General features: G+C 41.8%; 1 protein-coding gene across 3 annotated transcripts in view; it reads left to right on the top strand.

Moving 5' to 3' along the window:
* Window positions 1–14,241, top strand: part of UBA2 (ubiquitin like modifier activating enzyme 2) — a 41,475-nt gene that overhangs the window by 10,916 nt on the left and 16,318 nt on the right. For all 3 annotated transcript variants that reach the window (XR_011384241.1, XM_008257280.4, XM_070063226.1), the window contains exons 7-10: window positions 8,023–8,090; window positions 8,484–8,605; window positions 11,390–11,489; window positions 13,772–13,938. Coding sequence is in view for 2 of the 3 variants with exons in the window: in XM_008257280.4 (XP_008255502.1) it covers window positions 8,023–8,090; window positions 8,484–8,605; window positions 11,390–11,489; window positions 13,772–13,938 (457 nt within the window). In the remaining variant the exon portion in view is untranslated. The remainder of the gene's footprint in view (window positions 1–8,022; window positions 8,091–8,483; window positions 8,606–11,389; window positions 11,490–13,771; window positions 13,939–14,241) is intronic.

The raw sequence follows: 14,241 nt of genomic DNA on the forward strand, positions 1-14,241 counted from the left end.
GGAAAGGAGGATAAATAAGAACCAAAAAGGCAAGGTATTTTCAAGTGGCACAGATTAGAAATTGATAGAAATAAAGAGGCCATGCCGTTAAAGACATTTTTTAACATGAAAAACATAGTGTTAAATACTGTCAATATGTTGAAAAATTTAATAAATTCATTCAACATTAACAAGTGATTCTTTAAGACACTAAGTCTCATTACAATACTACAGAGAAATATAAACCATGTGATTTTTGTAGGTGAATTCTGCTATCCTTGCAAGGAATGTATAAGTATCATTCTGATCTCCAGATAGATATATCAAGGAAAAAATAAAAGGAATACTACTTAGTTCACATCTACCTAGTATGTCTTAGATTTTAAAACCAGACAGGGCCATTATGGTATAAAAAAAGGAAAAGGCCGGCACTGCGGCTCACTAGGCTAATCCTCCGCCTAGTGGCGCCGGCACACCGGGTTCTAGTCCTGGTCAGGGAGCTGGTTTCTGTCCCGGTTGCCCCTGTTCCAGGCCAGCTCTCTGCTGTGGCCCGGGAGTGCAGTGGAGGATGGCCCAAGTGCTTGGGCCCTGCACTCGCATGGGAGACCAGGAGAAGCACCTGGCTCCTGCCATCAGATCAGTGCGGTGCGCCAGCAGCAGCGTGCTGGCCGCGGTGGCCATTGGAGGGTGAACCAACGGCAAAGGAAGACCTTTCTCTCTGTCTCTCTCTCTCACTGTCCACTCTGCCTGTCAAAAAAAAAAAAAAGGAAAAATTACAAATTAATTTCATTTATAAATATAAATGGAAAATCCTATACAAAATAAGCATATGAATTTATAGTAATAAAAGATATGCCATTACTAAGTCATATTTATTTGAGAATGAAAGCATAATTTAGCCCTAGAAGAACTATAAATATTCACTTAAGTATTAAAGGGAAATTATAATCTTTATGTGTGTGGAAAAAGCATTTTGTAAGATTAAACACCCTTTTGGGGGTTCAGGGGGCTTCCAAAATTTTTTAATTACCTAAATCATACAGGTTGTTGATAAATGAGTGTGTTTATGATTGCCTGAGACCTTGGAAGTGAAGGTTATATGACATGCATACATTTTTCACTGTTCTTTCATTATAAATCAGTGGATACTTTAGAAACTGGAATCATTTCTAGTTTCTGGAAGACCCTTGAGACAGTCTCAAAATTAAGGAACCTAGGTAAACAAAGTTAAAATATTTACACTTACTTTGGGCATACATTCTTTGCATATTTCCATTAATAACAGTGAAATATTTACTATGATGAAATACTTCTGCCAATTTAGAGAGCTGCCATTCTTACGTCTGTTGAAGTACCAAGAAATACTGTATTCTTGGTTGCTGATTTGCATACAGAGGGAGAACTTGGTTTGTTTGCTTATTTATTTCATAAGGGAAAGGGTTTATTGGTGAGGAAACCCGACAAATCAGAGGGAAGGGGCGAAGAAGGAAAGCAGGGGGAAGGAGGGAGGTGTTGAGGAACAGGGAGAACTTGGTTCAACGTGATCATTATTTGATACTGGCAAATGACCTTCCATTTGGGGAATATTGAGTCCCTCCAATTGGAAATGCCCATGACCACCCTGGCATAAGTTCAAGCTGTTTTTGCTTGGGGCAGAACATGAGAGAGAAAGGAAAGAAAGAGTGAGGAGAGGAAAAACAACTAGCAACAGAGCACCAGCAAACCACTGTAACGGTCTGCTGGAAGAGAGCCCATCAGTCTTTTTTTGCCACTAGACAATGGGAATGGGGCAGCCATCTGAGCTGGAACATTGAATTGTTAAAATTCTAAGACTTGGATTTTTTAACCTCATATTTTTAACCTCGTATCCAAGGAACTTTTTACTTAGTTTCTATGACTTGCAAATTTTGATAACTGAAATCAGAGAACTGTTAGTAAATTCCTAGTGATTATAAATTAGTATTGGGCTGTCAGCGTGACCTAGAATTTTTATGTGTAAATTTTTTTACTCATTAGACTAGAAAGTCCTAAGGGCAAGAGCTGTTTGTGTGCTATTCATCTTTGTGCCACATCACCTAGAAACTAGTTGATAGTAAATACCCACTGAGCTACCCTGACCTTGGCTGAGTATAAGTGAGTCAAATACATAGAAATGTCTAAATTGTAAGTTGGTTTGACTCGAGTAGTGTTGAACCAAAAAATGAACTCTGGACGTATTGATTGAAAATGGGCTCTCCCCAGTGCTCCTGTTGTGAGGTTTCCTTCCAGCATGCACGTGGATGTTTATATATACATAGACATGGGTGGTGTATATGTACATACACACGCGCACACACACATGAACACACGCTACTTTAACCTCTCGGAGCCGACTTCCGTGCATGACCTGGTGTTCAGAAATGGACGGTGTTCACATGCAGAGAGAGGGACACACCCCTGATTGACACTGAGGAACTGGAACTTCAGAGCCAGGGATGGTGGGGAACATACATATTTAGCCCACACCACTAAGGCAACATAGTCATTGTACTTCAGCATGGTAGAAAAACAAGAACAGGTGCTGATGTTGAATGTTTGAGAAGTGTTCTCTGTACCCATTGTAATGTTGGTTGCAATCACTAGACAATAAAAATCCTTAACTTTCTAACATGGCAAATACCCTTTCATGACAAAAAGTAAAGTGGAAGATGAGATCTTTCTCAACCTGATAAAGAGGATAAAACATTGTATTTATTCTTTGTTTCTATATTTCTTTGTTTCTGTATTTCTGTCTGTCTGTCTGTCTTTGATTTGAGAGGCAGAATTACAGAGAGAGAGACAGAGAAAAGTCCTCCATCCACTCGTTCACTCCCCAGATTGCCACAGTGGCTGGAGTTGAGCTGAAGCCAGGAGCTTCCTCCTGGTCCCCCGCTTGGTGCAGGTGCCCAAGTGCTGAGAGCTAGGGCCCACAGGAGAGAGCAGCTGGTACTTGAACCAGTGCCCCTATGGGATGCTGGCACTGCAGGCGGCAGCTTTACCCACTATGCCATGGCGCCAGCCACCCCCACCCCCAAACTTTTTTATTAGGGTATAATGCGGGGGCTAGAAGAGCTGTAGTTCAAGAAGGCTTCACAGAGTGCATAGAAAATACATATTATGAGAAGCATATATACATTTCAAAGTTGTTTTGTTACGAATAAAATTATTTCGTAATTAATTTTCCACAAACTTTTTGAAGTCCCTTCATAAACATGAAGTCAGAAAAATACACATACACGGGATTTTTTTTAAAGATTTTATTTTTAAGCCGGCGCCGTGGCTCAATAGGCTAATCCTCCACCTTGCGGCGCCGGCACACCGGGTTCTAGTCCCGGTTGGGGCGCCGGATTCTGTCCCGGTTGCCCCTCTTCCAGGCCAGCTCTCTGCTATGGCCAGGGAGTGCAGTGGAGGATGGCCCAGGTGCTTGGGCCCTGCACCCCATGGGAGACCAGGAAAAGCACCTGGCTCCTGGCTCCTGCCAGGATCAGCGCGGTGCGCCGGCTGCAGCGGCGGCCATTGGAGGGTGAACCAACGGCAAAAGGAAGACCTTTCTCTCTCTGTCTCTCTCTCTCACTGTCCACTCTGCCTGTCAAAAAAAAAAAAAAAAAAAAAAAAAAAAGATTTTATTTTTATTTATTTGAAAGAGTTACAGAGAGAGGTACAGACGGGGAAAGGTCTTCCATCCGCTGATTCACTCCCCAGGTGGCCGCAGTGGCCGCAGCTGTGCTGATCCAAAGCCAGAAGCCAGGAGCTTCTTCCTGGTCTCCCACGTGGGTGCCCGGGCCCAAGGACCTGGGCCATATTCTACTGCTTTCCCAGCCATAGCAGAGAGCTGGATGGGAAAAGGAGCAGCCGGGACTAGAACTGGTGCCCATGTGGGATGCCGACACTCCAAGCCAGGGCTTTAACCCGCTGCGCCACAGCACTGGCCCTGACACAGTAGTTTTATCTGCAGAGGTTATGTTCCAAGACCCCCAGTGGGTGACTTGAGCCATGGATAATACTGAGCCCCTTATATCAGCCACCCAAGTTGGTGGGTTCTATATCTGAATTCAACTGTGTATGAAAAATACTCAAGGAAAGAAAAATTGCATCTGTACTAAACATGAATGGACTTATTTCTTGTCATTGTTTCCTAAACAATACAGTTTAGCTTCTGTTTACCTCTCATTCTTTGTGATAGGTATAAGTAATCTAGGGGTGATTTGAAGTATATGCAAAGGGCATGAGTAGGTCTGTGCAAGTACATAAGGAACCTCAGCATATGTAGACTTTTTTTTATCCTAGGCAGTAGTCCTGGAACCAATTTTCCCTAGATGCTAAGAGATGATTTTATCAGGCTTTTTTCCATACCTCTGTACCCATGATAAGTTATGCACAATAAGAGGTTAACAACAATAGCTAATAAGAAAGTAGAAGATTCTAACAAAATACTGTAATACAAGTTGTGTAAATGTGGTCTCTGTTTTTGGAATTAGCTGGACAAACTAATATCTGAACTTGATAAATTTTCATACACACCAAAAATACATTAAGCTTTATTTGGCAAGTAGTTTTCTTTTCAGTAGACTTTTAGAACCATTTTGAATTTACAGAAAGTTTAGAAGATGATACAAAGTTCCCTTTTACCTCTATACCCAGTTTCCCCTGTTAACATTTTACATTAGTGTGATGTACACATGTGATAATGAACCAGTCTGAACCAAGTCCAAGATTGATGTGTATTTCTTTGGTTTTTTTGTATCGTCCTTAACCTTATTTCAAGATCACAATCAGGATACCATGATACAATTAGTGGTCTTGTCTCTTTAGGCTCCTTTTGGTTATTTGACAGTTTCTCAAGCTTTCCTTGTTTTTGATGACATTGTCTTTTTTTAGTTTTGGTAAGATATTTTGTAGGACCTCTCACTCTAGGGATTTTCCTGTTTTTCTTATGGAAAGACTGGGGTTATGGATTATTGGAAGGAAAACTCTGAAGATAAAGTGCTACTATTTGATGTCTAGGTTATATGCTGTGATCCCTTGGCTGAGGCAGCGTTTTGTCAGGTTTCTCTACTGTGAAGTTGGATTTCGTTTCCTTCTGCTTTCCATAATGTACCGTAGACTTTAAAAGGAAGTGACTGTGGGCTGCTCACACATAAGGAGAATAGGGAGTTGTGCTCTACTTCCCTGAGAACAGAATATCCACATGAATCATTTGGCATTCTGCCTGGGAGATTTACTCATTATTTTTCAGTGATTTTTTTAATATAAATATGGACTCCTTGATATTCAATATATTTTACATTTTGGGTTTATAATCTAGTACTACTTGTTGCTCAAATTGTTGAGATGTGGGGTATTTTTGGACAGTTCTTATTGTCTCTGGATTCTTTTTTCCTTTTGAGTAATTCTTTATTTTCTTGCAGTACAAGATGTTCCATGCACAATTTTTATAGTTCCATCTAGTCCTAGAGAAAGCTGTTTTTCTGGGAGTCCCAGTTCCTTTTATTGAAGAATAATGCTAGAAATCTAGATATGGATGCCTATGCATCCTACTGTGATGTTATTTTTCTGCTGATAACTTCTGCATATATCTATGTGTGTCTTTAAGCATCTGTATTTATATTAAGCTAAGCATAAGTTCATATAAAATGTCTCCAACTCTAACCCATTACTGGTCTCCTCCCTTTGCTTCCTTCTGTTGCTTATGTATAAATTGCCATTCCAGTAGTCAGAAACCTGGCTCCCACCATTTGCCATCCATGTATTTAATGCAAGCCTTATTTCTTTTTTTTTTTTTTAATTAATTTATGTATTAGAGAGGCAGAGAGACACAGAGAGAGAGGTCTTCCATCCACTGTTTCACTCCCCAGATAGCCGCAATGGCCAGAGCTGCGCCAATCCGAAGCCAGGCACTTCTTCCGGGTCTCCCAGGAGGGTGCAGGTGCCCAATGACTTGGGGCATCTTCTGCTTTCCCAGGCCATAGCAGAGAGCTGGATCGGAAGTGGAGCAGCCGGGACTCGGCGCCCATATGGGATGCCGGCACTGCAGGTGGTAGCTTTACCCGCTACACCACAGCACCAGCCCTGCAAGCATTATTTCTAATGATAAATATTTTAAAGCATCTTTTTGAAATGAGAGATAAGTGTGCCTATTATTGCTGCCTCTGCTTGGTGTTCTAATGAATTTCCTAGCCAGCACAATAACAGAAGAAAAAATATGAGTTCAGACTTAAGAATTGGAAAAGGAACAGAGCTGTAGTCATTTGCAGTCACTGTGTGATCATCTGCATAGGAAGCTCTAAAGGATCTACAGATTACTAGAAACAATAGTGACACATGGGTAACTGAAAGATTTTAAACTATGAAACAGCTGATTGCATTTCTATGGTTAACCGCAGGTAGTTAGGAAATGCAATTTAAAAAATAGAGAACTGAGCATACATTTGACTGTAAAAACATGAAATGCTTAATTGATTGTATCTTAGAAGACCCCCATATAGAAAATATTTTAAAATTAGAACATGAAGAAAGTTTGTGGATTGGAAGTCCCAATATTGTGACTGACTCATTTGTCTCTGAACTGTAGAATCAATGTGAATCCAATTAAAAATCTCATCTGAGATTTTATTGGACTTTGTTCAGCTAACCCTAAAATGTGTATGAAAGAGTAGGGTCCAAAAGAAGCTAAGATACTCCTAGAAAAGAATAAATTGGGGTGATTTGCTCTTAACAGATGTCAAGATTTAATATAAACTAAAAATAGTTTGTTGCTGGTGTAAGGACCATTGGAACAGAATACAGATCTTATCAGTCACACAGTAGATCTCAAGTGCAAGAAGGGGTCAGCGCTGTGGCATAGCGGATTAAAGCCCTGGCCTCCAGGGCTGGCATCCCATGTGGGTGCCCTTCTCTCTCTGTGTAGCGCCTTCAAATAAAAAAAAATCCTTAAAAAAAAAAGACGTGGCCGGCGCCGCGGCTCACTAGGCTAATCCTCCGCCTTGCGGCACTGGCACACCGGGTTCTAGTCCCGGTCAGGACGCTGGATTCTGTCTCAGTTGCTCCTCTTCTAGTCCAGCTCTCTGCTGTGGCCCGGGAGTGCAGTGGAGGATGGCCCAAGACTTTGGGCCCTGCACCCGAATGGGAGACCAGGAGAAGCACCTGGCTCCTGCCTTCGGATCAGCGCGGTGCACTGGCTGCAGCGCGCTGGCCGCGGCGGCCATTGGAAGGTGAACCAACGGCAAAAGGAAGACCTTTCTCTCTGTCTCTCTCTCACTGCCTAACTCTGCCTGTCCAAAAAAAAAGTAACTTGAAAATTAAATGCAAGGTCACAGTAGAATACCATTTTATGCTGGCAAACCAAGTAAATAGGAACTCTTACATGCCATTGAGAGTGTCAGTTGGCACAACCAAATGAATTTTTCTTGTAATTTCAGGAGCTTTGAGGCTATAGGTAGGGGCTATGAGAGGCATTTCTGTAAGATAATTTTATTAAGCTATGCTTTAGGAATACATAAGAGTTATTAAATAGTTTCTAGGATAACTTAATAAATGTAAAAGAGAATCTCAGTATTTTGATATTGTTTCTTAGGACTGTCTGATAGTAAAGATAGCAATCTACATTAAAAAAAAAAAAAGGTCTTGGTCACTGCTTAATCTTCGGCACCTGTAACGGAGCAGTGCACAGAGCAGGTCAGTGGTAGTGTGTGTTGAGCAGCCAGCTGCAGTCCTCTGGCAGTAGACTGTCACCTGAGATGGGATGTACAAAGCCTCTCGCCTGTACTTTGGACTTGCTGGTAGAGATGGACTTGATTCCATAAAATCTGGTGTTGCTCGATCGTGGTTAAAATTAGAAAACAAGCTAAGCAGATTGTTTTAATAATAGGTTTATAAATTGTAATTTACTGTTCACTTGTCCACACACTTGAAATACTGTAAATTGGGTGAGGAAAGCATGGAAAATAAGCTGTATTTCTTCAGAATACTTTGTTTTACCTAAATTTTGCTTTGTTTATATAAATTTTTATTACTGTTAAATTATAGCCAGTTGTTTGGGGAAGAAGATGCTGATCAAGAAGTGTCTCCTGACAGAGCTGACCCTGAAGCTGCCTGTGAGTAAAGTATTTGGCATTTGTCTTATTAGTGACTACTACCTTTATTTTGCTTAACTTAGCATTGGTGGCTTCTGAGAAAAAAATTAGTTGCAGTTTTGCAAGATAATGTGTTACATGTTTAACATGTGTTGCTTCATTTTTAAAATAATATTTTGCAAAAAAAGGTAGTCCATTTTACTGGTAAGGAAATCAAGATAGCCCCGATGACAGATCTGTGGCCTTCAGAAACATGGCTTACATAAGTTTGTTATTTATCTTTTTGCTTGAGCTCAGAATGTGTTGTGCTTAGGTAACTTTGTGAGTGACTGGTTTTTCTCCCAAAAGCAGTAGGAGCTCAGTTCTACACTCAACTGTATTAGAGGGAAAAATTTTTGTTTTTTGTTTTTGTAGGGGAACCAACAGAAGCTGAAGCCAGAGCCAGAGCATCTAATGAAGATGGTGATATTAAACGAATTTCCACTAAGGAATGGGCTAAATCAACTGGGTATGATCCAGTTAAACTTTTTACCAAGGTTAGTTTTACTTTCTTTATAATCGTGGATGGATTTATTATTCTAGTTCTGTTTGTTTTAAAATAGCATGTAGAGTGGGCATTTGGGCAGCAATTAAGACCCTAGTGGGGATGCATCCCGGATCTGAATTCCTGGATCCTAGCTTCCTGCTGATGCCTATCCTGGGAGGCAGCTAGTGGTGATTCAAGTAGTTGGATCCCCACCCCCAGCTTTGGTTTAGTTCAGTCCTTGTCATTATGGGCAGTCTTTCTTCCTCTTTTCAAATAAATAGTTTTTCTAAAGATTTATTTATTTTATATATTTTTTAGAAAGCTTGCATTTAATGAATATAAATTTCATAGGTACAGCTTTCGGAATATAGCAGTTCTTCTCCCCATACCTGCCTTCCCACCCCCACACCTGTCTCACCTCCTACTCCCTCTCCCATCCCATTCTTCATTAAGATTCATTTTTAATTATCTTTATATACAGAAGATCAACTTTATACTAAGTAAAGATTTCAACAGTTTGCACCTACACAGACACACAAAGTATAAAGTACTGTTTGAGGACTAGTTTTACCGTTAATTCATATAGTACAACTCATCAAGGACAGAGGTCCTACATTGGGAATAAGTGCACAGTGACTCCTGTTGTTGATTTAGCAATTGACACTCTTTATTTATGACGTCAGTGATCACCCAAAGCTCTTGTCATGAGCTGCCAAGGCTGTGGAAGCCTTTTGAGTCCACAAACTCCAACATTATTTAGACAGGGCCATAAGCAATGTGGAAGTTCTCTCCTCCTTTCAGAGAAAAGTACCTCCTCCTCTGATGGTTCCTTCTTTCTACTGGGATCTCACAGAGATAAAGATTTATGTGGAAGGCAGAGTTATAGAGAGGCAGAGGCTGAGAGAGAAGTCTTCCATCCACTAGTTTACTCCCCAAATAGTCCCAATGGCTGGAGCTGGGCCGGTCTGGAGCCAGGAGCTTTCTCTGGGTCTCCCACGTGGATGCAGGGGGAGAGGCCATCTTCTACTGCTTTCCCAGGCCATAGCAGATAGCTGGATCAGAAGTGGAGCAGCCAGGTCTCGAACCAGTGCCCATATGGGATGCCCCACTGCAGGTCGGGGCATTAACCTGCTGTGCCACAGCTTCTTCAGGGTCTCCCATGCAGGTGCAGGGGCCCAAGGACTTAGGCCATCTTCTGCTGCTTTCGCAGGCCATAGCAGAGAGCTGGATCAGAATTGGTGCAGCCGGGACTTGAGCCAGCGCCCATATGGAATGCTGGCACTGCAGGCGGCAGCTTTACCCACTAGCCACAGCGCTGGGTCACCCATTTATTCTTTAATTGCATTTTAGGCTTTTTTTCTGGCAAACGTTTAGGGTCGTCTACAAAATGTCTTCAGCCACATTTATCATCTGAATCATTATGAACTCTTCACTTCTTTGGCTGTGTACATGTTGCAGATTTGTGTTACCATCTCCGTGTATGCTTTCCTTATTCCCCAGATAAAATAAAAATCCTTATTGGATTTTTTTTTAAATTTATTCGAAAGATGGAGCTTTCACTCTCCAAATGCCAGCAACAGGCCGGGCTGGGTCAGGCTGAAGCCAGGAGCCTGGAATTCAGAGTCTCCCCGTGGGTGCCAGGGACCCAAGCACTTGTGTCTTCACCTGCTGTCTGCCAGGGTGTGCATTAGTAGGAAGCTGGAATGAAAGTGGAGCGCTCACCTGGGCGCTCTAATCCTAACCAGTCCTCTAAATCTGCACTCAAGGCTTTGTGATCTTCACACTAAGTTGTATTCTGATATTTTGTTTATTTTTCCAGGGATTAATAATTGAGTTCTAATATTTAATTTTAAGCAAGATCTAATACCTGCAATAAATGTATTGAATAAATAAAAAAAAATACAAAGTGGAGCCGGCGCCGCGGCTCACTAGGCTAATCCTCTGCCTGCGGCACCGGCACACCAGGTTCTAGTCCCGGTCGGGGCGCCGGATTCTGTCCCGGTTGCCCCTCTTCCAGGCCAGCTCTCTGCTGTGGCCCAGGAGTGCAGTGGAGGATGGCCTTGGGCCCTGCACCCCATGGGAGACCAAGAGAAGTACCTGGCTCCTGCCTTCGGATCAGCACGATGCGCTGGCCACAGCACGCCAGCTGTGGCGGCCATCAGAGGGTGAAGCAACGGCAAAAGGAAGACCTTTCTCTCTGTGTCTCTCTCTCACTGTCTAACTCTGCCTGTCAAAAGTTAAAAAAAAAAAATTAAAAAATAAAAAAAAATACAAAGTGGAAAAAAATAACATATTACAATCACCTGAAGTTCTACCACATTCTTTGTGTAATTGTTTTTAGTCTACATGTGGTAGTGTTTTGTTTTTGTAATAATAATTGTGTTTTTGGGGTTTTTGTGTTTTGTTCTTGCTATTTTTTTTTTTTTTTTGTGGGTGGTTTTCTTGGAAAAGACACTTGAAAGAGGATACATGAAGTTAAGGTCTGTTGTTGAGCACTTGTAGAATGTGCATACCTGATTGGCATTGATCTGTAACCTAGAAGATACTGCCGTCTCAGTGATTATATTCAATTCTTGAGGAAAAGGTATGTGTTTATTGTGACCCAGAATTTGTATGATTGTACTTCAGGCTGATGGTTGGGGACGTGACTCAGCAATGTGGAGGCAAGCCAGCGGAGTTCACTAGAGCACCTCTACTTTAAAGTTTTATTTAATGAGTATGCAATGAAATTTTGTTAGATTTTTATTATCTTAGGGACTGCAAGGTTCATACCATTTGCCTTTTTTTTTTTAAGCTTTTTAAAGATGATATCAGATATCTATTGACAATGGACAAACTATGGCGAAAAAGGAAACCTCCAGTTCCATTGGACTGGGCTGAAGTACAAAGTCAAGGTAAAGTAAACATTTTAGTCTTTGGAATATCTTAATTGGAAAGGTACTCTCCTAAATTTTATTTTTAAGATTGCATTTATTAATTTGAGAGGTAGAGTTAGACAAACAGAGAGAGGGAGAGACAAAGGTCTTCCATCCACTGGTTTACTCCCCAAATGGCCACAATGGCCAGAGCTGGACCAGTTCGAAGCCAGGAGTTTCTTTGGGTCTCCCACGTGGATGCAGGCCCAAGGACTTGGGCCATCTTCTGCTGCTTTCCCAGACCATAGCAAAGAGCTGGATCAGAAGTGGAGCAGCCAGAACCTGAACCAGTACCCATATAGGATGCCAGCACTGCAGGCAGCGGCTTTACCCACTGTGCCGGAACCAATGTGTACACTTTGGATTAACGGAATCATATTTCTGTACTCTGACTTCCTTTTTTCAATCTACATTACCAGTTAGCATGTAGTTTTTTCATATTTCCCTTGTAATTAAGGTTTCACTTAGAGACAGTTTTTAAAATTTATGTTTATTCAAGATGCAGAGGGACCGGTGCTGTGATGTAGCGTGTTAAGGCCCTGGCCTGAAGCGCTGGCATCCTGTATGGGCCCCTGTTCTAGTCCTGGCTGCTCCTCTTCCAGTCCAGATCTCTGCTATGGCTGGGGAAAGCAGTAGAAGATGGCCCAAGTCCTTGAGCCCCTGTACCCGCGTGGGAGACCTGGAGGAGGATCCTGGCTCCTGGCTTCAGATTGGCACAGCTCCAGCCATTGCAGCCATCTGGAGGGTGAACCAGCGGATGGAAGACTGACCTCTCTGACTCTGCCTCTCTCTGTAACTCTTTCTTTCTAATAAATGAATCTTTTTTTTTTTTTTTTTTGACAGGCAGAGTTAAACAGTGAGAGAGAGAGACACACACAGAGAAAGGTCTTCCTTTTTTTCTGTTGGTTCACCCCCCAAGTGGCTGCTATGGCCTGTGTGTTGTGGTCGGTGCACCGAAGCCAGGAGCCAGGTGCTTCTCCTGGTCTCCCGTGCGGGTGCAGGGCCCAAGCACTTGGGCCATCCTCCACTGTACTCCCTGGCCCCAGCAGAGAGCTGGACTGGAAGAGGAGGAACCGAGACAGAATCCGGCGCCCCTACCGAGATTCAAACCCGGGGTGCCGGCGCCACAGGCGGAGGATTAGCCTAGTGAGCCGCGGCGCTGGCCCTCAAATAAGTAAATCTTTAAAAAATAAATAGGAATAAAAAAATAAAATGCAGAAAGATCTTTCTTCCACCAGTTCACTCCCCAAATACCTGACATGGTGGACTGTGCCAGGCCTAAGCCAGGAGCCTAGAACTCCATCTGGGTATTCTACATGAGTGGCAGAGTCCCTAGTACTTTAGCCATCACTTGCTGCCTCCAGCGGTGTACATTAGCAGGATGCGACATGGGGAGCTGGGACTAACCAGGCACTCAGATTATGGATATTTCAGCTATTGTGCCGAATATCTGTCTGTTATTTGGCAAGTTTCTTTTCCTTGAAAGAGATTTTTTTTTTAACTTTAAAAAATTCCTTATTCCATTTCCCCTTAACACATTGTTTATTCATTATCTGGATTGTAATACATTTAAGTTATGGATGGTAATGTGGAGTGCATTTAAGCTTTTTTTTTTTTTAAGATTTTATTTATTTATTTGAGAGAGAGTTACAGACAGTGAAAGGGAGAGACATAGAGAAAGATCTTCATTTGCTGGTTCACTCTCCAAATGGCCGCAACAGCAAGAGCTGTGTTGGTCCAAAGCCAAGAGCTTCTTCCAAGTCTCCCATGCGAGTGCAGGGGCCCACATGCCTAGGCCATCTTCTACTGCTTTCCCAGGCCATAGCTGGATCAAAAGGGGAGCAGCCGGGACTAGAACCAGTGCCCATATGGGATGCTGGTGCTGCAGGCAGAGGCCTATCCCATTGTGCCACAACACTGGCCTCGAGTGCATTGAAACTTTAACAGGCACTTGGAGACTTGCTTACTACTGTGGAGCAGTTCTCAGCAGTTAATCAGAGAAGTGCAAATAGCTTCCATTTATTGAGTGCTGTGTGTTAGGCATAATGCTTGTCCTATCCTTAAATCCCTCCCCCAGGTCCTCAAAGTCTTGTTCTTTTTCCATCTTTGTTTTCTTGTGTATATATTTGTATTCTAGTGATAATTAATTTGTTTCTTTTTTTTTTTTTTTTTTGATTTTCCTGTTGACCAGGGATTGCATTTGTTTTAGGACATGGTAGAGGAATTAAGTTTATTGAAAATCCTAATCTTTTCTGCCTTAGGAGAAGAAACGAATGCATCAGATCAACAAAATGAACCCCAGTTAGGTCTGAAAGACCAACAGGTTCTGGATGTAAAGAGCTATGCAAGTCTTTTTTCAAAGAGCATTGAGACTCTGAGAGTTCATTTAGCAGAAAAAGGGGATGGAGCTGAGCTCATATGGGACAAGGTTCGTTTTAAAAATGTGTGACTGTTAAACATACTGCAAATGTGTGTTTAGTTCTTAAGCTATAATAGAAGATAGAATTTTTTTTATTATTGTTTATTCTACCAGGTTTTAAGGTAATGTGTTGAATTTGATATGATTTAAATAGTTTAATCTCCAATTACCCTATTGAATATGAATTCAAGCAATATAAAACTGCATTTTAGGTTCTAATGTATTCATGGTTGACTGGAACATACATAATTACTATATAATTATTGTGAGTTAATTTTATTTGATTTAGTTTGTATTTTCTAAAGCTATAAA

Source organism: Oryctolagus cuniculus, chromosome 18, assembly GCF_964237555.1.
Source record: "Oryctolagus cuniculus chromosome 18, mOryCun1.1, whole genome shotgun sequence".
Lineage (NCBI taxonomy): Eukaryota > Metazoa > Chordata > Mammalia > Lagomorpha > Leporidae > Oryctolagus > Oryctolagus cuniculus.